This window comes from Grosmannia clavigera, assembly GCF_000143105.1.
Source record: "Grosmannia clavigera kw1407 unplaced genomic scaffold GCSC_167, whole genome shotgun sequence".
Classification (NCBI taxonomy): domain Eukaryota; kingdom Fungi; phylum Ascomycota; class Sordariomycetes; order Ophiostomatales; family Ophiostomataceae; genus Leptographium; species Leptographium clavigerum.
In genome coordinates, this window is record NW_014040772.1 from 1,212,896 (window position 1) to 1,232,557 (window position 19,662).

The 19,662-nt window shown below is 54.4% G+C and overlaps 7 protein-coding genes across 7 annotated transcripts; 6 read left to right on the forward strand and 1 right to left on the reverse strand.

The window, feature by feature from the left end:
* Positions 1-5: 5 nt before the first annotated feature.
* CMQ_5960 (DNA damage and replication checkpoint protein) lies at positions 6-2,779 on the forward strand (the record flags this gene model as incomplete). The annotated part of the gene is made up of 3 exons (XM_014315025.1): positions 6-652; positions 723-1,006; positions 1,446-2,779. 3 exons carry the CDS (start codon positions 6-8, stop codon positions 2,777-2,779), a joined length of 2,265 nt encoding a protein of 754 aa, XP_014170500.1.
* Positions 2,780-3,749: 970 nt separating this feature from the next.
* Positions 3,750-4,904, forward strand: CMQ_5995 (alpha beta hydrolase fold family; the record flags this gene model as incomplete). The annotated part of the gene is made up of 2 exons (XM_014315060.1): positions 3,750-3,815; positions 3,888-4,904. The coding sequence occupies 2 exons, from the start codon at positions 3,750-3,752 to the stop codon at positions 4,902-4,904; spliced, it is 1,083 nt and encodes a 360-aa protein (XP_014170535.1).
* A 774-nt stretch (positions 4,905-5,678) lies between these two features.
* Positions 5,679-9,654, forward strand: CMQ_6197 (leucyl-tRNA synthetase; the record flags this gene model as incomplete). The annotated part of the gene is made up of 9 exons (XM_014315262.1): positions 5,679-5,732; positions 5,825-5,851; positions 5,987-6,242; positions 6,336-6,517; positions 6,591-6,835; positions 6,898-8,320; positions 8,394-8,863; positions 8,932-9,061; positions 9,121-9,654. 9 exons carry the CDS (start codon positions 5,679-5,681, stop codon positions 9,652-9,654), a joined length of 3,321 nt encoding a protein of 1,106 aa, XP_014170737.1.
* A 1,032-nt stretch (positions 9,655-10,686) lies between these two features.
* CMQ_6315 (cation efflux family protein) lies at positions 10,687-12,303 on the forward strand (the record flags this gene model as incomplete). Its single annotated transcript, XM_014315380.1, has 1 exon — positions 10,687-12,303. The coding sequence occupies one exon, from the start codon at positions 10,687-10,689 to the stop codon at positions 12,301-12,303; it is 1,617 nt and encodes a 538-aa protein (XP_014170855.1).
* A 1,681-nt stretch (positions 12,304-13,984) lies between these two features.
* On the forward strand, positions 13,985-16,652 carry CMQ_6247 (glycosyl transferase, family 8; the record flags this gene model as incomplete). Its single annotated transcript, XM_014315312.1, has 7 exons — positions 13,985-14,020; positions 14,093-14,120; positions 14,192-14,298; positions 14,364-14,951; positions 15,023-15,426; positions 15,488-16,256; positions 16,332-16,652. The coding sequence occupies 7 exons, from the start codon at positions 13,985-13,987 to the stop codon at positions 16,650-16,652; spliced, it is 2,253 nt and encodes a 750-aa protein (XP_014170787.1).
* A 192-nt stretch (positions 16,653-16,844) lies between these two features.
* CMQ_6266 (oxidoreductase-like protein) lies at positions 16,845-17,953 on the reverse strand (the record flags this gene model as incomplete). The annotated part of the gene is made up of 3 exons (XM_014315331.1): positions 16,845-17,648; positions 17,706-17,801; positions 17,885-17,953. The coding sequence occupies 3 exons, from the start codon at positions 17,951-17,953 to the stop codon at positions 16,845-16,847; spliced, it is 969 nt and encodes a 322-aa protein (XP_014170806.1).
* A 372-nt stretch (positions 17,954-18,325) lies between these two features.
* On the forward strand, positions 18,326-19,319 carry CMQ_6150 (uncharacterized protein; the record flags this gene model as incomplete). The annotated part of the gene is made up of 3 exons (XM_014315215.1): positions 18,326-18,563; positions 18,633-18,978; positions 19,076-19,319. The coding sequence occupies 3 exons, from the start codon at positions 18,326-18,328 to the stop codon at positions 19,317-19,319; spliced, it is 828 nt and encodes a 275-aa protein (XP_014170690.1).
* Positions 19,320-19,662: the final 343 nt, after the last annotated feature.

Here is a 19,662-nt window from a genome sequence, read left to right on the forward strand (position 1 = left end):
GGCCAATGGCGGGCAACGACCTCTCAGATGCGCGGCGTCGCTCGCAGTCGCGCGCATCAACAAGCTCCTTGCATAGCGCCAGTACACAGCCAAACATCGACCATGGATTCGCCGACCTCTACTCGACACAATGGCTTGACGGAGGCGACCACCACCATCATCACCACCAAGCACAACCAAAGGGCCTTACTGCTGCTGCCGCAGCAGCCGGTGGCCATCCGCTAACTCCAGAAGAAATCATCCTGCAGGCGGCGTCGCAACTCGAGGCCAACCCCGAGTTTGGCGGCCTCGACACATCTATGACCACTTCTGTTGCCGGCAATGGCTCCCAATCTTTTCATCACCACAGCCATGCCAATGGCATGGGCCACCAACAGTCACTCCAGGGCGACAGCTTCAGTGCAGATAACAGCTTCGCAGAACTGGACAGCCAGCTGGCTATGGAACGTGATCCCAACGAGGAAGGGGATTCCTCCCTCGCTCTCGCCGGTCCCCCAAAACCTTCACGCTCCAGTGCGAACAATGAGCTGGAGATGCGCCAGCTGTTCAACGCAAATCAGAGCCGTAGCTTGCAAGAAGTGGCCGAGGAGCTCCACGGGAACGAGCGTGGGCCCAATTCCGAACGCACCCGCCAGGTGTTTGCAATGCTCTGGTACGTCGGGCCCTCACCTCTCGCTACAGTGCTCTCCTCTGTGTCGTAGGGCAGCATCTAACAGCCCCAGGATAAATCTAGTGTGTTCCAAGGGTAAAGGCTCTGTTCCTCGCGGCAGAGTATATGCCAACTATGCGTCTCGCTGTGCAACGGAGCGGATAACCGTGCTCAACCCGGCCAGCTTTGGAAAACTAGTCCGGGTTTTATTTCCCGGTTTGAAGACGCGCCGGCTAGGCGTCCGTGGCGAGTCGAAGTATCATTACGTGAACTTTACGTTGATCGAGGATGAGACGGATACACGCGACTCGCCAAAGCTCCGACAAGTGCCCCTACTGGACATCAGCTTTTCACAAAGTTTCAATGAGAGGTAAAGCACAGCTTTGGGTGGGCATATTCCCTACCGGAATCAGACGTTAACTCGTGAATCTTAGTGTCTCTTCTGTCGGTACAAACGGGAACCTACCGAGCAAGGGTGTCTTTCCCTCGCACACCCAAATCCGGCAGCAAAACCTCCAGCCAACCCAGCCCAACCCTCAGCAAAAACAGCACCGGGCTGCATTACTACATCTCCAGCAGCAGCAACAACAGCAACAGCAACAGCAACAACAGCAACAGCAACAGCAACAGCAACAACAACAACAGACCTTGTATCAACAGCATCGGTTGCAAGAGGCACATGCCCAAAAATCCTCCGGGGCGTACGGTTCATGTCTATACAATCAGCCGGATATCCCGGTTATTGAGCAGCTGATCCCAACGGCCGGCAGCAAGACTGTTCAAAACTTATTTCTAGCTTCAAGCGCCGACACAGAACCGTTTTCGCAATCCGATCCGCTCGTCCTGCCACGGATTGAGCCTTTCCTGCCAGCCGGCACCGATCCTGACGCAGCAAAGTCGTTGACAGCTCTATACCGATCGCATTGTACCTCGCTGGTGGAGTGCATTCGCTATTGCAAAGAAAAGACCTTCTTTCATCTTTTCACATCCTTCCAGGGCACGCTCACGATGCCTGTCCAGAAGCTGTTTGCCCACCCATCTGTTACGCCGTGGATTGAAGAATGCGACTTTGTTCTGTATCACAGAATGATGCGCATTATTTCCGGACTGACCCTGCAGGTCGTCCCCAAGCCTGTTCTTGATACACTCCGAAGCATCTCCGAGCGGCTGGTGCCACACATCCGCGACTCCTTCCAGGGCCAGCCAGCGCATGTTATCCGGGCCAAGGAAGCACCAGCAACGCTTTTTGCCGGCCTCCTAGACCGGGCGCTTCGAGTCAATTTGACAGCGCATGCGGCTGCGAACATGCTCTCCAACCCAGCCAACCGCGACCAGATGTACATCGACTGGATTACATTAGTTCGGATCCGGAAGATTGCCGAATGTATACCAGCACGAGGCATGGATGACCTAGTGAATCTGATCCTCTCCGAACTACGCAGCCTCCTCGATCCGATAAACATTGCGTGGGAGGTTGAGTCAATGACGCTGTATGGACAAATGGCGGCACGGAACGGACCTCGAATGGGAGACGCGAGCAACGCTGATGGCGGTGCATCGAACGTCTTGGACCGTTGGGTAAACTTCCTGCAGTCTCTTCCGGAGCGGTTTCCCTATGCCTCGCACAGGAATATTGTATGGTGTGTGCAGCGTGTGGGTACCGCTGTGATGCGGGACCTCACGATCCAACAAGGAAAGAGCTTCGGGTCGTGGTGGGTGACAAAGTGCTGGATCGACGAGATGGTGTCGTTCTTGGCTGAGCAAGGCGGATTCCTCCGACAGACGTCGTCTCAACAAGATCTGCTCAAGGGCAGCCAAGACGGCGGGTTGATACAAAAGCACATGCCTGTGGGGCGGGATCTGAGCCGACGAGGAGGGCGATACCGGACAGAGAGCGAGGACTCTGGACTGCAACATGTCACGCAGTCACAACCTGACCGAGCTCCGTTTCCTTCAGCGCCTGTCCAGGGAGGATCAACAACCAGCCACGACGTTTTGAACATGGGAAACGGGAGCCCTGATGACAGCGGCATCGGCATTCGGACCCCGGACGAGGACTTTCCTATGGAGAAGTTTACTTTCTCGAACGCAGAGAGCCAGGAACTCATGGCCAGTGCGGGGCTGCACTAATTAATAAGGGAGTGTGCTATAAGGCACAGCAGCGCCTGACTGGACGACATGGGCTGCTGCATTTGCGTTGGGTGTTTCTTCGATGTGTTTTTGGGATTTGGATTTGACGTGCATTCTAGTCGAAATCCCCCCTGTTTTATTAGCTTTTGGAGTTGAAGGGGATGCTTTATTTGTTCTTTTCCACACAGCATCGCATTGATGCACGACTGGACGAAGGGATGAGGATCACGTACCCTGGGCGATGGGTGGACGGACGGGCAGGCAAGCGGCACAGGGATACAGGAGGAGCTGTACACTATACACCTCTTCGGCCGGTGGCTCTGTATCTGTTTTGGCTGTACTTTTTCTGGTTTATGGCTCTTTGGAAGTAAGAGCTCTCTGCACTGGGCACTACGGGTCGAAGTAGTGGAGTCGGAGAGGGAGGCGTGTTGTTTTGGACTCTAAGCATATTGCAAGGCGAACAAGTTGGGAAGCCTATGTTTCAAATCTCGATGCAGGCTGCAAAGTGAATGATGATGGTGCATTTCCTTGACAAACAAACCACGTTCTCAACCCAAAGTAAGTAGAGGAAGGAACATCAGTTCAAGCATGCTAGCAGACGTCAAGACGACTAATATTATTGTTAGATAATAGTAAGAAACTACTTGAGGCACGTGTATGATTGAAGGCTAGTAAGACGATGCCATGCATACAGTATGGATACAGTGCGATTATTTGGCACTTAGAGGTGCTTGCAATGCTGCTCGAAAGGGTATGATACGAGTAAGTAGGCTACTACCTGTGACTGGGTATCACGCACTGTTCTCCGCCTTTTACGCATGGATCTCAACCGACTCTGATTTTGCACAACCAGGATTTATTTCATGTATTGACCTGAAAGTCCGTTTCTCTACGCCGCAGTACAAGATTAGGGAACGATTGGACCGCTCCTAGCATATTTTGCCAAACATCTTCCGACCAAACCGCCAGAATGGTGACAGTTATCGAGGATTCGATCAAGCTCCAGGGTGATGAATGGTACACAAAGACCTGGCTGGTGAGTTTGGCAAGCCCACACGATGTATACTTTGCCTAGCTGTCGGTGGATGGCTGACAGCTCCCTTTGCAGCCCGAGGGCCGTCCAAAAGCCATCCTTGTATTTGTGCACGGCTTCAGCGATCACGTCAACGCCTACTACGAGTTCTTCCCCACGCTGGCGGGCCGCGGCATTGCTTGCTACGGCTATGATCGCCGCGGCTGGGGACGCTCAGTGAGGAAAGGGAGTGACTGTGGCCGCACGGGTCCCACGAGCACGGTGATGACAGACATTGCCGCCTTTGTCTCATCGGTCCTGGACCGGAACTCGAGCAACGGTAACGGCGATGGGCCTGTCTTTGTCATGGGCCACTCCATGGGTGGAATCGATGTTGCCACCTTCATGGCCGCTCCGGCCGGCTCGCCGCGTGAGGCCATCGTGCGCCGGATTCGCGGCTGGATCTTCGAGGCGCCCTTCTTCGGCTTCCCCGCCGGCGAGGAGCCGAGCATCGTCAAGGTCGTTACCGGCCGTCTTGCCGGCCGGCTCTTCCCCAATATGCAGCTCAAGAACACCATTCCGGCCGAGTACTTCTCGCGCGATCCCGTTATCGTCGACACGATCCGCAACGATGCTCTCTGCCACGACACGGGTACGCTGGAGGGCCTCGCCGGCCTGCTCGACCGTGTTTCCGTCCTCGCCAGCGGCGGCTGTGTTCCCCATGCTGCCGTGACCAGCATCTGGATCGGCCACGGCACGGACGATCGCGCGGCCAGCTACTTCGCCTGCAAGAAGTGGTTCGACAGCAGCTCTGCCGCGGCCGTGCCAGACAAGACCCTGCGCACGTACGACGGGTGGCTCCATCAGCTGCACGCCGAGCCCGAAGCCGACCGCCAGCTGTACTATCGCGAGGTCGGCGACTGGATCCTGGCTCACAGCGAGAAGGAGGACGGGGACGGGGAGCCCTCGAGCGACGCCGCATCTGCGACACCACCAGCGCCAACACCGGCAGAGCCTGCCTCTCCGCTTGCAACAGAGCCCGCAGATCCTGTGGTCGAGACCGAACAACCGGCCGCTGTACCAGCTGGAGACAAGGAAGAGTCCAAGCTCTGATACTGGCCGAAAAGTGCTAGATCATACGTTCACTCGAACGATCCCCATACTTTGCATGTTATTGGGCGATTTTCACTGGATGAAACGTGCAAGATTATGCAGGAAATACGATTACAGATGGCTTGACGAACAAATTCTGTCACAGAAGAAGGCTATGCGATATGGTGACCTTGTAGGCAATACTTTGAAGTTTCATGCTATAACATGTAGCCTCGTTCCAGGGGTTTTCTGATAGGAAATATTATATTAGGCCTTATGAGTTTGCAGACTAGTAGTTCATTTAAGCCAGAAAAAGGAAAGCGATTGTTTCTAATACGTAAGATAATTGAACAATACTAAATGCACGTATACTAGAAGTCGGTAGAGGCTGTACAGCCGATCTCAATGCCGCAGCTAGAAAGACACATCACGTAGAGCCAGTGTCCCCAAAAAGTCCAACAGATAATTCGCTATTCCGTAGGTGTGGTTACAGGACAGTTGTGCAATTGTGCTGCGCCGGCGCATCGAGGCTGGTGCGCCAAAACGAGGCTGTCGACCTGTTAGCCGTTTTGGGTGAGTCAAAGCCGACAAGAAGGCGGTCAAACACGGCTATAAAGTGGGCCGGCGAGCCCAGTCACTGGGAGTCGCAAAGGAGGGGCAACACAGATTTCCTAGCGACCTCAATTGGGCCTCTTTAACACTGTCTACTAAAGTTTGCCGTTTTTGTGTTCCTATTTTTCCGGCTCACAGTTGCAAACTTCCAACACTGCTTCCTCACCACCACCCTCCACCACCATGGACGGACAAGACGCTGCCGTGGGCTCTGAGCGCACGCTGAAACTGGAGAACGTATGTCTTTTCCGACTCGGTCGTCGTTCGACCCCACTCCCACACTCTTTCTCTGCTCGCCGATAGCTAACAAGAGAACGCAAATATTGTAGACTGAGAAACGTGACACCCTGATTGCCGTATGTTTCGTCCCCAACATGTCTCGAGGCCGCAGACTCGCCCGCCTATTCGGACCCGCTTCAACATTCATTTTCATCTCTCTCTCGCCTCCCACAATTGACAACTGACTGTCGTACGCTTCTTTTTGAATATAGGACGAACGCCGCTTCCAGGATGAGTGGGAAAAGGCAAAGCTCTTTGAGCAAGAGGCACCTCTGCCCTCTGAGCCCCAGCCGGAGAAATTGTTCACTACCATGGCGTATCCGTACATGAACGGCAGTCTGCACGCTGGCCACTGCTTCACCTTTTCCAAGGTGGAGTTCATGACCGGTTTCGCTCGCATGGAGGGACGCAGGGCTCTGCTGCCACAAGGCTTCCACTGCACAGGCATGCCGATCAAGGCTGCCGCTGGTATGTCGAGATTTTGTGAAACTCGGGCCGATTTCAGAGCGTGGCAGGACTGAGCCGGTGGTAATAGATGCTGACTCGCCCCGTTAACAACAGACAAGCTGAAGAGAGAGGTGGAACTATTTGGTCAGAACTTTGAGAATGCCGATGTCGAGGAGGTTCTGGCTTTGCGTCCGGCCCCAACTGCTGAGGCGACCGCAAAGACCGATCTGGGCAAGTTTGGCAGCAACAAGAGCAAAGCGACGGCCAAGACAGGCAAAGCCAAGTATCAATTCCAGGTTCGCCTCCCTCTTCCTACCACTCAGTTTCTAATTTGTACTATCGAACTAAACTCATTCTCCCTATCTTCAGATCATGATGTCTCTCGGATTTCAACCGGAGGAGATACACAAGTTCACCGACCCGGAGCATTGGCTGCAGGTGTTCCCTCAGCGGTGCGAGACTGATCTTCGGCGGATGGGTGCTCGCGTAGACTGGCGTCGCTCGTTTGTCACCACTCCGGCCAACGCGTTCTACGACTCGTTTGTCCGCTGGCAGATGAACCGCTTGAAGGAACTTGGCAAGATCAAATTCGGCAAGCGCTACACTGTGTACAGGTGAGAGGCTTGTGTCTACCAGCCGATTCTTGAAACGACCGTGCTGACTGGAAATCAAACAGCCCCAAGGACGGCCAGGCATGTCTAGACCACGACCGCAGCTCTGGAGAGGGCATCACGGTTCAGGAATATGTCGCTCTGAAGATGAAAGCTGTTGAGTGGTCGGAGAAGGCCAAATTGGTCATTGGCGACAAGCTCCCAGCTGATGCAGACGTCTATTTCATCCCGGCCACGCTGCGCCCAGAGACCATGTACGGCCAGATCTGCTGCTTTGTCGGCCCGACAATTGCCTACGGAATCTTCAAGGGCTCTAAGATGGACGGCAAGGACGAGCACTTCCTGTGCACAGAGCGTGCCGCCCGCAACATGGCATACCAGAAGATACTTCCGTGGGGCGAGTTCGAGGCCGAAGTTCAGCTTCTGGGCTCCGACGTCATCGGCACTGTGGTTACTGCCCCGCTCTCAGTGTACGAAAAGGTGCGCATTCTGCCTATGCAGACGCTGAAGCCAACTAAGGGCACCGGTGTTGTCGCCTGTGTCCCGTCCGACAGCCCTGACGACTATGCCACGGTGACGGAGCTGCGGAAGAAGCCTGAATACTATGGCATTGAGCCACAGTGGCTAGAAAACGAGATCTTGCCCATAATCCAGACACCGTCGTCAAACATGATTGCCAAGGAGCTGGTCGAGAAGCTCAAGATCAACTCTCCAAAGGACACAAAGCTTCTGGAGCAAGCTAAGGAGCAGGCATATAAAGAGGGCTTCTACCAAGGTACTATGTTGATGGGGGAGCACAAAGGCAAGCCCGTCCAGGATGCCAAGCCCTTGATCCGCAAACAGCTCTTGGATGCGGACGAGGCATTCAACTACGCCGAGCCTGACGGCGAGGTCATTTCTCGTTCGGCCGACGTTTGTGTTGCCGCCTATCTGGATCAGTGGTACCTGAACTACGGCACGACCGAGAACGGTGGCGATGGGGCTTGGTGCGAGCAGGTCCTGGAAGCGCTGGAGGACGGCACTACCAACTGCTTCTACCCGGAGGCAAAGCATGCGTTTGAGCAGACACTGAACTGGCTGGGACACTGGGCTTGCAGCCGTTCGTATGGACTGGGCACCAAGCTACCCTGGGACCAGTCTCAGCTGGTCGAGAGCTTGAGCGACAGCACCGTCTATATGGCCTACTACACTGTTGCTCTCTACTTGCACGGAGACATTTTTGGCAAGACGCCTGGAAAGTCGTCAAAGCCTATCGCACCAGAGCAGATGACGGATGAGGTATGGGACTACATCTTCTGCCGGACTGACGCTGTTGATTCCGACATTCCCAAGCAGGATCTGGAAGCCATGCGGAGAGAATTCGAATACTTTTACCCGCTGGATGCTCGGATTTCTGGAAAGGACTTGATCAACAACCATCTCACCTTCTGCATGTACCACCACGCCGCTCTTTTCCCCAAGAAGTACTGGCCTCGTGGAATCCGCGTTGTGAGTACACGCACATGAGTATAATGCTCTTATTTTTACGGCAGACTGCTAACGGGCGTTTTGCCAATTTTAGAACGGACATCTACTAGTCAACGGACAGAAGATGAGCAAGAGCACTGGCAACTTCTTGACGCTGCGTGAGTCCACGGAGAAGTTTGGTGCCGACGCAACACGCATTGCTCTGGCCGATGCTGGCGACGGTATCGAAGACGCCAACTTTGAAGAGACGGTAGCCAATGCGACTATTCTGCGGCTTTACGAGCTGCGGAAGTGGGCGCAGGAGACGCTGGCTGGCGAGTCTCTGCGCAAGGGCGAGCTGGGTCTCTTTGATAAAATGTTTGAGAATGAGCTGAATTCGCTCGTCCTCGAGACCAAGAAGCACTACCAAGGAACGCTGTACAAGCTCGCCTTGAAGAGTGGGTTCTACGACTTTGTCACCTCGCGTGACTGGTACCGGGACATCACCAAGGCGTCTGGCGACGGCATGCACTACGACCTTGTGAAGCGGTACATCGAGCTGCAGGCACTTCTGCTCACGCCAATGTAAGTGATAACTGGCACCTGCAATGACATCAGCACAGCTGAGCCGAGCTGACACTGCATGACAACAGTGCACCTCACTTCAGCGAATATCTGTGGCGCGATGTTTTGAAGCATTCCGACAGCATCCAGAATGCGCTGTATCCTGAGGTCCCGGCGCCTAACCCGAGTTTGTCAGCTGCGCGCAACTACATCCGCAGTGTAAGAGTACCCAGCATTCCTCAACACGCTATATGGACAACTGACACGCTTATTTGCAGACCACGTCGAGCATCACGGCCGCAGAGGGCCTGCAAGCCAAGAAGCTTGCCAAGGGCAAGGCCGTTTCTTTTGACCCTAAGAAGCCTAAGAACCTGACCATTTTCGTCGCGGACAAGTTCCCAGAGTGGCAGGACAAGTGCATCGGGCTCGTGAAGCAGGTTCTGGAGACGAAGGGCAGCTTTGACGTCAAGGCAGTGACCAGCCAGCTGGACAAGTCGGAGCTGAAGCGGTCTATGCCGTTCATTCAGGGCTTGAAGAAGCGTATCGACAGCGGCGAAGATGCCGAGCAGGTGTTCAACCGCAAGCTGTCGTTTGACGAGCTGGCCACGCTGGAGGCCATGATTCCTGGGCTGAAGCAGACGGTGGTCAAGCTGTCGTCGGTAAGCCTCGTGTCTATCCTGCCGGGTGCAACAACAGGAAAGGTGTATATGAACAGCGACGGAAAAAAGGACGGTGCAATTTTGGATGCCTTGCCGCCTCCGGCCGCTTCAGCAACGCCGGGTAACCCCAGCTTTTTCTTCGAGAATGCGTAAGAACACTGAGGCTTTGAAAACTATAGAAGGAAATAGTGTGAACCACAAAAGACCGGTCCAGGCCTCCTGGTTGTTTGCAATGCCGAAAATCTAAAAGGCGAAAGTAGGTAAAGACGAGGCCTATTCCCACCTCAAGAAGCTACACGGACAATACGACATAGAGGGTGAGTTGAACAGCAGCAAAGTACGCTAGATTGAGCCGGGTTCAGGATCTTCAGAAATTCGCAGGTTTATTTGTGTTCCAGGCCTCGCCAAGCTTGCAGATCGCCGAAGCAAAGCATTTCCCATTTACAAGTTGGGCATGAAATTGTGGGGCTTGGACGGTTGCCGCAAGAGCTTCCTCTTCTGGAAAGCTTTTTCCTCTGATACAGTGTCATATTGAGATACGACTATGGGTGCACCTTCCTATTTCTCCAATGCCGCGAGGACCACGCAACAGGATCTACGAGCGAAGAGAATTAGAACAATAAATAGCCGTTTTCCCAAGCTTTATGGGCTCCCTCCTTCTAGCCAACGACCGTAAAGATACATATTTGGGCAGAGCTGCAGCCGAGCTTACGCGCAGATCCTCGCTCTTTCTTCCTTGTTATCTCTTGGCCTCTGTCATTTCGCCTACTACTCCGTATGTATTACTCTATGTATCTTACGTCGTAAGCTCCACCGTCGAATACGGAGTAACACCGCGCATATAGAAACCCTACTCCGTACTCCGTACGTCGTACTCTTTACATTGCAACAATAGAACCCCCACGAGTTTCTGGTGCGACCCATCTATTCAATCCTTTTCTGAAGTATAATTCGATCACCACTGGTTCAGTCAGACTCCCACTCATTTCCCTTGAATGGTTACATTTTTGACCTTGCTTTTTGCTCATCCCTCTCTGCGACGCGCAATACATCTCGCCATCGGTAGGGTCATATCCATATCACTTCTCGATAGCTTGGTCTCGCTGGCCCACCGCGGGAAGATCACAGCCAGCGACCATGGAGCCCGATGTGAGCTCCAGTGTCAGGCATTCACATATTTTTCGCATGGAATCCTTCAGCCCGGGCCGTTCTTCGTCACGCCAAGCGCAATCCCCATCACCCTCGGTCGCATATGCTGGCGATAGTAGCGTTCTTGGCGCAGGAAGCGGCCTCGGCGGGAGCAGCTCTGATAAAGGCAAAAATGGCGCCTCCAGCACCGGCGTAGAGGTCAAAACCGATGAACAGGATGCTGCTATTGAGCGCCATTCATCGACTCATCCATTTGGCTCCAACGGCCAGAGTAGCCAGGTGGTGAGCGGAGCATCCGATGTCGAAAGCCAAACCACAACGGGCGCCGGTGCCGGTCGCTTGCCGCGACAGTCGAATGAAAGTGACCCTTATGGCCTCTCGTCTGCCTACAAGACGGACCTTGACCTGGAGGAGATACGACCATCGGGCTCCCGCAAGCGAAACACGGGCCGTGTTGATAGCAATGATGGTGGTGTGGTGGCTGGGGAAGTAGCAACCAGCGAAACTGTCAGTGGAACAGCAGCTGGAGTGGCCAGCGGGCACGGAAACAATACGAGCGATTCAGGCTTGTTAGCCCGGTGTCTTCCGGCGTCGATGGCAAGGCTTACATCACTGTCTTTTGCACGGGCACCACGGCGTGCCCTGCAGACGCGAAGACTGAAGGGCTTCTACAAGTCGCAAAATGCGGCCATTGAGCGTATGCTCAAGAGCGTTGAGGAGCATCAGGCAGAGGCGCGCCAAGAGCAGGGCGATGACCAGCTCAAGTACCGCATCGCCGTGTATGGCTCGTTCGTTGCCAACATCATTCTTGCAATACTGCAAATTTACGGGGCCGTGTCGTCCAGATCGCTGTCTCTCTTCACGACCATGGCGGACTCGATTTTCGACCCCATGTCCAACATCACGCTCATCCTCACGAACCGGGCGGTGAAGAGAGTCGACCCGGCACGCTTCCCATCGGGCAAGGCACGGCTGGAAACAGTCGGCAACATTGTATTCTGCTTCCTGATGATAGCGGTCTCTTTCATTCTGGTTGCGTTTTCGATCCAAGAGCTCGTGGAGAGACATGGGGAGGACTCCAAGAACAGATTCCACCTGCCGTCGGTCATCGCTGTGGCCATCGCCTTCTGTACGAAGCTCGTCCTGTTCTTCTACACGTGGGCTCTCAAGGACAAGTACAGCCAAGCAAACATTTTATGGCAGGATCACCGGAACGACTTGCTGATCAACGGCTTTGGTATCTTGACCAGCGTGGGCGGCAGCAAGCTGGTCTGGTGGATCGACCCGATGGGCGCCATTGTGCTGAGCGTCGTGGTAGCGACGGTCTGGCTGCACACGGCCTTTTCCGAGTTTCTGCTGCTGGTGGGCGTTGTGGCTTCCGTGGAGACGCAGCAGCTGATCACGTATGTATGCGTCACACATTCGCCTGCGGTGCGCCAGATCGACACGGTGCGCGTCTACCACTCAGGCCCACGGCTCATTGCGGAGGTGGATGTGGTGATGGAGCGGAATGCGACTCTGGCAGAGACCCACGACGTGGCGGAGGCGCTGCAGTCCAAGCTCGAGTGTCTACCAGATATCGAGCGGGCGTACGTGCATGTGGACTACGAAACTACACACAAGCCGGAGCATGCATTGAAGAAGGACATCTGAGCGGGTCGACGGGGGCGTGACACGAGGTTTCGGCAAAGGCGTTAACATTTTTTCCATTTTTTCCAAGTTTTAGGTTTGGCAGCCTGATCGGATTCGTGATAATTGACGCTTGTCCTGTTGACAGACATCCGATCCAATGCTTGCCGCACCCATGAAGGATGAGAGGATCCATGATGTCGCCCAAGTCCCCACCAAAGTAGCGAGTAGGATGTCTTACCTGAGAAAAAGAAGCTCCTGAGCGGAGCGGTCAAAGTGCGTCACAGCTATCGTACGTACGACAAAATGGGTCATGCGGCCATGTTACGACGTATATGCAGAGGATCAGGCGGGCTCGATTTTTTCCCAATGGCGGGGAAAGCCAGAGGTCGGGAAATATAACAATGGTTCTACGTAGCACGAATGGCGTCGATAGTACCAGAGAAGCCCTCGTGCCGTGCATGCCGCGGCGTTGTTGAAAACTGGAGCCCAGATAAAGGCAGTGGACAAGGATCAACAACAAGGAAGATATGACTGCAGTCTTTAGATACACATGCGCGCAGTAATTGGCAAGCGGCTGCGCTGTTCTTATACTGATATCTTACAGGTCCAGCACGGCTGCGAAACGGCTGACACAGCGGGAAAGACCCCACCTCTCCGTCTCTGACTGGTAAGAAATGTTGACAATAGCTTCCCGCGCAAGCTGTCACTTATGACCGTTCATGCTACGTTGGCTGTACGTGGACGGAGCAGACTCCAGAAAAAAAAGTCGCGCAATCGCAGGCCCCGTCTTTTCTCTGACTTGTCGTCGACCCAGTACTTTATATCTCGTCGTCTTCGCCCGGCGAGTTCCAGCCAGCTGTTTCTTTTACGGAATTCGACCCAACATATTAGCGCGCTTTTTCCTCGTCAAAACCCACCTCGGCTCTTGACCCTCAAGAACGCCCCATGTCGGTGGACCCGTCGCGCATCTACATAGTAGTATCACGAGTTTTGATGAGGATACAGCATAACTAACCGCAGTCACATCACAGAGCCGTCTTGCAAAGGTGCCGTTTGGCAGTCTGGAGATAAGATACAGGCCGTACAATACGACTGTAGCGGTTGTGATAGCTAAACCTACCTTCCAGTGACAGCTCCAGCAGCCAATCAGTTTCGTCCATCACAGGGCAAGCTCCCGTTTCATTCCCCTTTCTGTTGTGCTGGTTTTTTTGTGCTTTGCTTCTGAGACATTGGCATTAGTATTTTGCTTCCCAAAACACGGGAGAGGTACGAGTACGAGTCGAGAGAGGGCAGTTGCACCACCTTGCCCCAGCCTTCGGTTTCCCTCTTTCGCTCCTCCCTTCCCGCTTTTTCCTGCTTTGCTCTCCTGATTTTCTCATCCCTCACATCGGCTGTCATCTTTTGTTGGGCATCATTTATGCGTGCAGAGCGGTAACCTGTCTGCAATATCAGGCACATCTCGCGATCCCCTCATTTCGTTATTTTTCTTCCTGCACAGTCTTCCCCACCTATGCATCTCATTTAGCCATCTGCTTTTTGCTCATCTGGCTTGCCCTGTTTAAATCTCCTGGCCCTCACTGTTGTCCTTCATTCCTACCACTTGCTACGCCAGCTGACCAGCTTCCATGCCCGTCTCAACGTTCAGTCCCACACGTTCACGCATCTTGCCCCTCTCACACCTTTGGTGCGATAGTCGCCCACAATGGCCCAACAAGACGGAGAAGATGTTTATGCCACGGTATGACAGCTGCAAATCAGGCTCTGTCTCATCGGGTTCTGTTCCCGACATTTGCTGACATAAGATCCACAGCTGCTCCTGACCGACTCATACCTTCCAGGTACGATGGCGCCTCTCCTCAACCTCCTCAGACCTTCAATCTCGTCTTTTCATTGCTAACTCATCCTCTAGGAGCACTGGTTCTTGCCCACTCTCTTCGCGATGCCGGCACGACCAAAAAACTGGCCGTGTTGGTTACCGCCGACACGGTCTCCAACGAAGTCGCCGGCCAGCTCAGGGTAAGACTCCTTCGTATTCCGTCTGAAACACTGGCCGTTTACTTTGAGACTAATACATATCACAGAATGTGTTTGACTACGTCATACCAGTCACTCGCATCAGGAACGTTGTGTCGCCCGCCAACTTGGACCAGATGAACCGTCCCGACCTGCACTCTGCTTTCACCAAGATTCACCTTTGGAATCAGACTCAGTTCCGCAAGATCGTCTACATCGATGCCGATGTGGTGGCTTACCGGGCTCCGGACGAGCTCTTCGACCTGCCCAATGCTTTTGCCGCTGCCCCCGACATTGGCTGGCCCGATCTCTTCAACACTGGTGTCATGGTCATCACTCCCGACGTTGGCGAATACAACACCCTTCTTGAGAAAGCCCAGAATGGTATATCCTTTGACGGCGCGGACCAGGGCCTCCTCAACATCCACTTCAAGGGCAACTTCCACCGCCTGTCTTTCACGTACAACGTCACGCCTTCTGCCCACTACCAGTACCTCCCAGCCTACAATCACTTCCGGTCCAGCATCAACATGGTCCACTTCATTGGAACCAACAAACCTTGGGTCCAGGGCCGTGGAGTGTCTACTGGTAGTACGGCGTACGACGAGATGGTGGGACAGTGGTGGTCTGTATACGACCGTCACTACAGCAAGGCCGTAAGTCTGCGGCCAGCCCTGAGCTCACTATATTCTATCTGTGTTGTCTGTAATCTAACACTGTGACCCAGGCGCCCGAACTTGTTCAATACTTTGTGAAGGGCGAATTCAAACCTACTGGCACATTCAAACTAACAGCAGACGGACAAACTTATAACTGGGGAAGCACGTCTTACGGTCAGCATCATGAAGCACAACCACCTTCCTTCACCCAGCACCAGCACCAGCACCAGCACCAGCAACAAACCCCATTCCAAGACAGCAATGGCGAGAACCAGGATCCCAGTGGACACCAGGAGCCTGGGGAAATCCGGAAGCACGGCAAATCCCCAGGCAATCACGACCATTGCTCGCATACTCACAACACCCCGCATTTCGGCTTGCCGATTTCGTCTCCCTCTTTAACGATTATGGAAACTGAGAATCGAGAAGACCAGATACAGGCGTCTATGCATTATGGCTGGGATGCTCAAAGGTTAGTGCATACTGATGTCTTGGGGCCTATACCTTTTACCACATACTAACCTATATACCAGACAACCGCCGCCAGTGAACGCCAGGCCAGAGGCACTGAACCTGCCCCGAACCCATTACGAGATGTCCCAGGACACGAATCAATTTGTGGCCCCCCGGAGCTACCCAAGCCCGCCACACAACATGTACGACATTCCGACAGGAGCACACCAGAAACCTCACACAGTATTCCCTTGGGAGGGCCATCAACCGGCACCCACGCGTGTCTTTGCCGAACCAGCGCCCCCGCCACCGCATGAAGCCCCAGTCGAAGAACAGTCGAGTCAGTCTGGACTCTACTCCGACCAACTACAGGAGGAACTGGGAACTGAGCCATCCGTGACTTCAGGTTCTCCATCAATCGGCCCACAGACTGAGCCGACTACACCAACCACGCCTACTGCTCGCCAGTACCCCCCCGCTGATCCCTGGGCGTCCTACACTCGGACAAATGCCTGGGATGACGTGCCGCAGATTGAGCGGTACGTCGACAGCTTCCAGAAGCAGCACCTACGTGCTCGTAGCCGTGGACAGGTCCCCGGCACTATCCAGCCAAAAACCAGTGCCGATATGGTGACAGGATCTGGAGGCGGAATTGGCGAGCAGCATGGCTCAAGAGTCACCGACTTTCCGAGCGAGGCTGAAAGACCCAGTCTGCCAGTCACACCAGCACCGGTCCGTCGGCCCAAGTACTGGGCTGGTGACGGCCCTGGCTTTGGTGTCAACGGTGACGCGGATGCTGTCAATCACTTGCTGCCGGCTGCCGATGGTGTGCCGCAGCAGAGTGACTGGGTATGTTTGCATGGTGTCCAGTGGACACCAACAGACTGCCTTTGCGACCTTACTAACCCATTTCGAAATTTCAAGGATCCTGTAGCGCAGTTGCAGAAGCTTGCGAAGCAGCAGTCGAAGGCACTGCTGAGGAGGCTGGGACCAGAGGATGGAACTGTCACTAGCATAGAGGAGGACATGGCCGGGACGGGTGTGCGTGTTGTGAGTCCCAAGCCAGTCAAGCCTAGTGCTTTGAAGACGAACTTTGTCCGCAACTTGGGCGGTGACAACATCACGATTGTGGATCCCTCTTACATGGGACCGGGGATTTCTTTTGAGAAGGACGAGGGATTCCTGAGCCACGGCATGGCAGCAGCCTTGCCGTCGGAAGAGGATATGGATGTTTTGGACACTTGAACGATGTCAGTTGGAGAAAAGTCACTCTTTTGTTTTGTGCTTGGAAACGGCTTGAACTGTTTTTGCCTACGTTTTTATGGTTTTCTTTCGATATGGTGTGCAATGCAATGGTTCGAGTGTGAATTGAGAGTGAAAATCATGCGTCTGAAGATGATCAGTTCGGCCTATAGCTCAACGTTGTGACGCTGCCAGTTACCACCACTTCTCATATAGGACATTTGACAACGGCAAACCGAGCCCACCACTCTTCCGAGATGCCGTCAAGTGTGCTACAAAGGCATCTGTCATGGCGGGTACGCCGCACACATAGACGTACGTTCTCTTGATGATACTGGCATGGTCTTCTCCAGTTCCTAGGCCACCAAGGACGGCCGCATCCAAATCGGCTGTGGTGATGCGTTTTCGGCCGTAGGAAACGTCCAGCCCATTGCACATCAGTTTACCAGACAACCCAGCAAAGATGCTGCCACCCGTTAGGAACAGCTGAAGCTTTCCACGAAGGCGCTCCGTGGAGAAAAGCGAAGCTAGGCGGTCGAGGAAGAGAACGCGCGAAGCAGGAGAGTCGTCATCGGCTTTGCTGTTGGTTGACAGTGATTCTTCTTCTCGCGTCGAATAGAGCATCTCGACTACAGGGGCGGCTTCTTGCTGGTCCCCTAGATAGCTCAGCATGCTTATCAGCGGGTTGATACCGACACCGCCGGCCACAAAGACAAAGCGGGCGCGAGGCGCAAGAGTCGGGCTGCCTCCTAGAGACGGTGGCGGGAACACGAAGCTGCCACCGACGCGCACTTGGAGGGTGTCGCCCAGGATTGCGGCCGCGGGCTGCCACAGCCACTCAGCGGCCGGGTTGTCGGACGCCTGGCGCACAGCCAGCTCAATGTAGCAAGGGTGGCCGTCCTGCCGGCTAACAGCCCGCGATGGCGCAGACGTGATAGTGAATCCGCCAGCCTTCGTTACGCCTGGACAGAACGTGTCGATCCACTGACCGGGTAGAAACTGCATGGGCTGTTAGTTGCCCGCGGCTGCCAGCACACGCACGCTTGGAGGCTGTACCTGAATGTCGGGGCTTCCAGGAGGGATCTGGAGACGCAAGACGCGGATGGTCCGGCCAACGGGCTGGATGTCGGACAGTATGACCGAGTGCATCGCCTGCGAGCGTGTGTCAGGAGGGGAGCTGTCGATAGGGCAGAGCGACACCAAGCGGGCAAGTCAAGAGGGCCCGGGAGACGTACCCGGTCACGCGGCTCGGCCGCTGTTCGCTCCAGATGGCTCTCCTTGACTTCTCTTCCTATCTCTGTCATTGTTGCTGCTGCTAATATCTGGTGATGGAGGACGGCATGAGCAGTTCGTCTGTCTTGAGATAGGGAGCAAGGAATTCGGGATCCATAATGCGGGGGATAGGCGTCTAGACACCTTATACCGTTTGTCAGCCGGAAGGCCGACGAGCCTAATGTAGTCCTCGTCACATATTCTATGATCCCTGGCATGTTGATGTCTTTTGTGGTGGATGCAGCCAGGCGGTGTCTCTTTAGAAAATTGCAGGCAGGCACACCACCGGGTCGCTCTTTCCCTCCTACAGGTACTTTGAAGCGCCCTGGGTGCCCCTTCTCAGGTTGGCAGTCAAAATCGTATTCTGTACCTTTTATTGTTGTCATTTTCTCGTAATTCCAGCCATGCCTTGCTTTCGCGGAATTGATCTCTCAGTCGTCTCGACGGCAGACTGCAGGGCCTTCCCAGAGTTCCCGCACCCAGACGGCTCATCAGCCAGGTTCGGTGGGTTGAATGCTGACCGGAAACACAAGAGCTCTGTCTTCCTCAGTCCCAGACCCCAGGCAGAGGTCTGTGAGGGCACGAAAGACGACGTTCAAAAGGTCACTCCCAGAATTTCCGTCTATATTCCATCTGCACCAGGTACGGGCTTCAGGTTCCATGCTTCTCAACGCAGTTTCCACAGCTGACAGGTAGGAACACGTCTATCAGATACATGCTTCTACATACAGTACAGAATCAACCAGCTACCGATCGGCCACAAGTATCTCTTTTTCAAGGTGCACATAAACGGCCGCCAGATAGTTGCCTGGGGCATCAATCTGCACAAGACGACGTCGGGAGCTACCAATCAGGCCCTCTTTCAGCCGTCTGAGCATTACCAGTACAACGATGATGGGGTTGTGATCGCGGAGCCGGGCATCGAATCGAGGTGTTTTCTGTTTGTACCCAACGCCTCGGGCACGGCAGCATCTGTCGCGGAAGACGGGGGCCTCATTGAGATTCAGGTGTTCAGGGCAAAGACCAGGAGGAGACGTGCACCACGGCTGGATAAATGGTTGGAGAGAGGGAGATACGGGATTGCGTGGGTTCCCCCTCTGTGCAGTGCTGCCGCCTTTGATCTTACACTGACAATGCATATCGTCACTGCACAGCCTCGTCAGCAACGGCCTCTTGGAGAACCCGCACCTGGCAGACTACTACGACTATCATCTGGCCGATGCCAGGGACTTGCCATACTCGTCCTTTCTCTTTCACTACCGCTCGTGGGACAACCTGAGACAGCTGCAGCTTGCTCCACCGGAACGACCTGAATTTCACTGGCCAGACTCGCCCTACAACGTGGAGTTTAGAGAAGATTTCAAAAAACCAGACAGATCAGGCAGCCAGAAAGCTTGAAAGTCCTGCACCACACCCCTTAGTAAGACCGTTGCCTCTAGTGCCATATTCCCCGGCACTTCGACTACCAGCCCGTGATCTGGGAGAACCAGAAGACGAAGATACGTGCGGTCCAGAAGCAGAAATGCATTACACCCACGGTCTGCCAGCCGAAGACGACGTCTTCCTGCCTTTGCCACAAGATTCCCCAGATGAGCACAGAAGCGATAAGTCCAGATCGGCAGGGATCATGATGTTTCCGTTCACGGACAGCCTCCGCAAGCGCGAGGTGTCGAATCCGGCGTCGGTGGCATATGCTCAAGAATATTACCTTCACAGCAGAGAAAGCCCAACGCCGAGACGG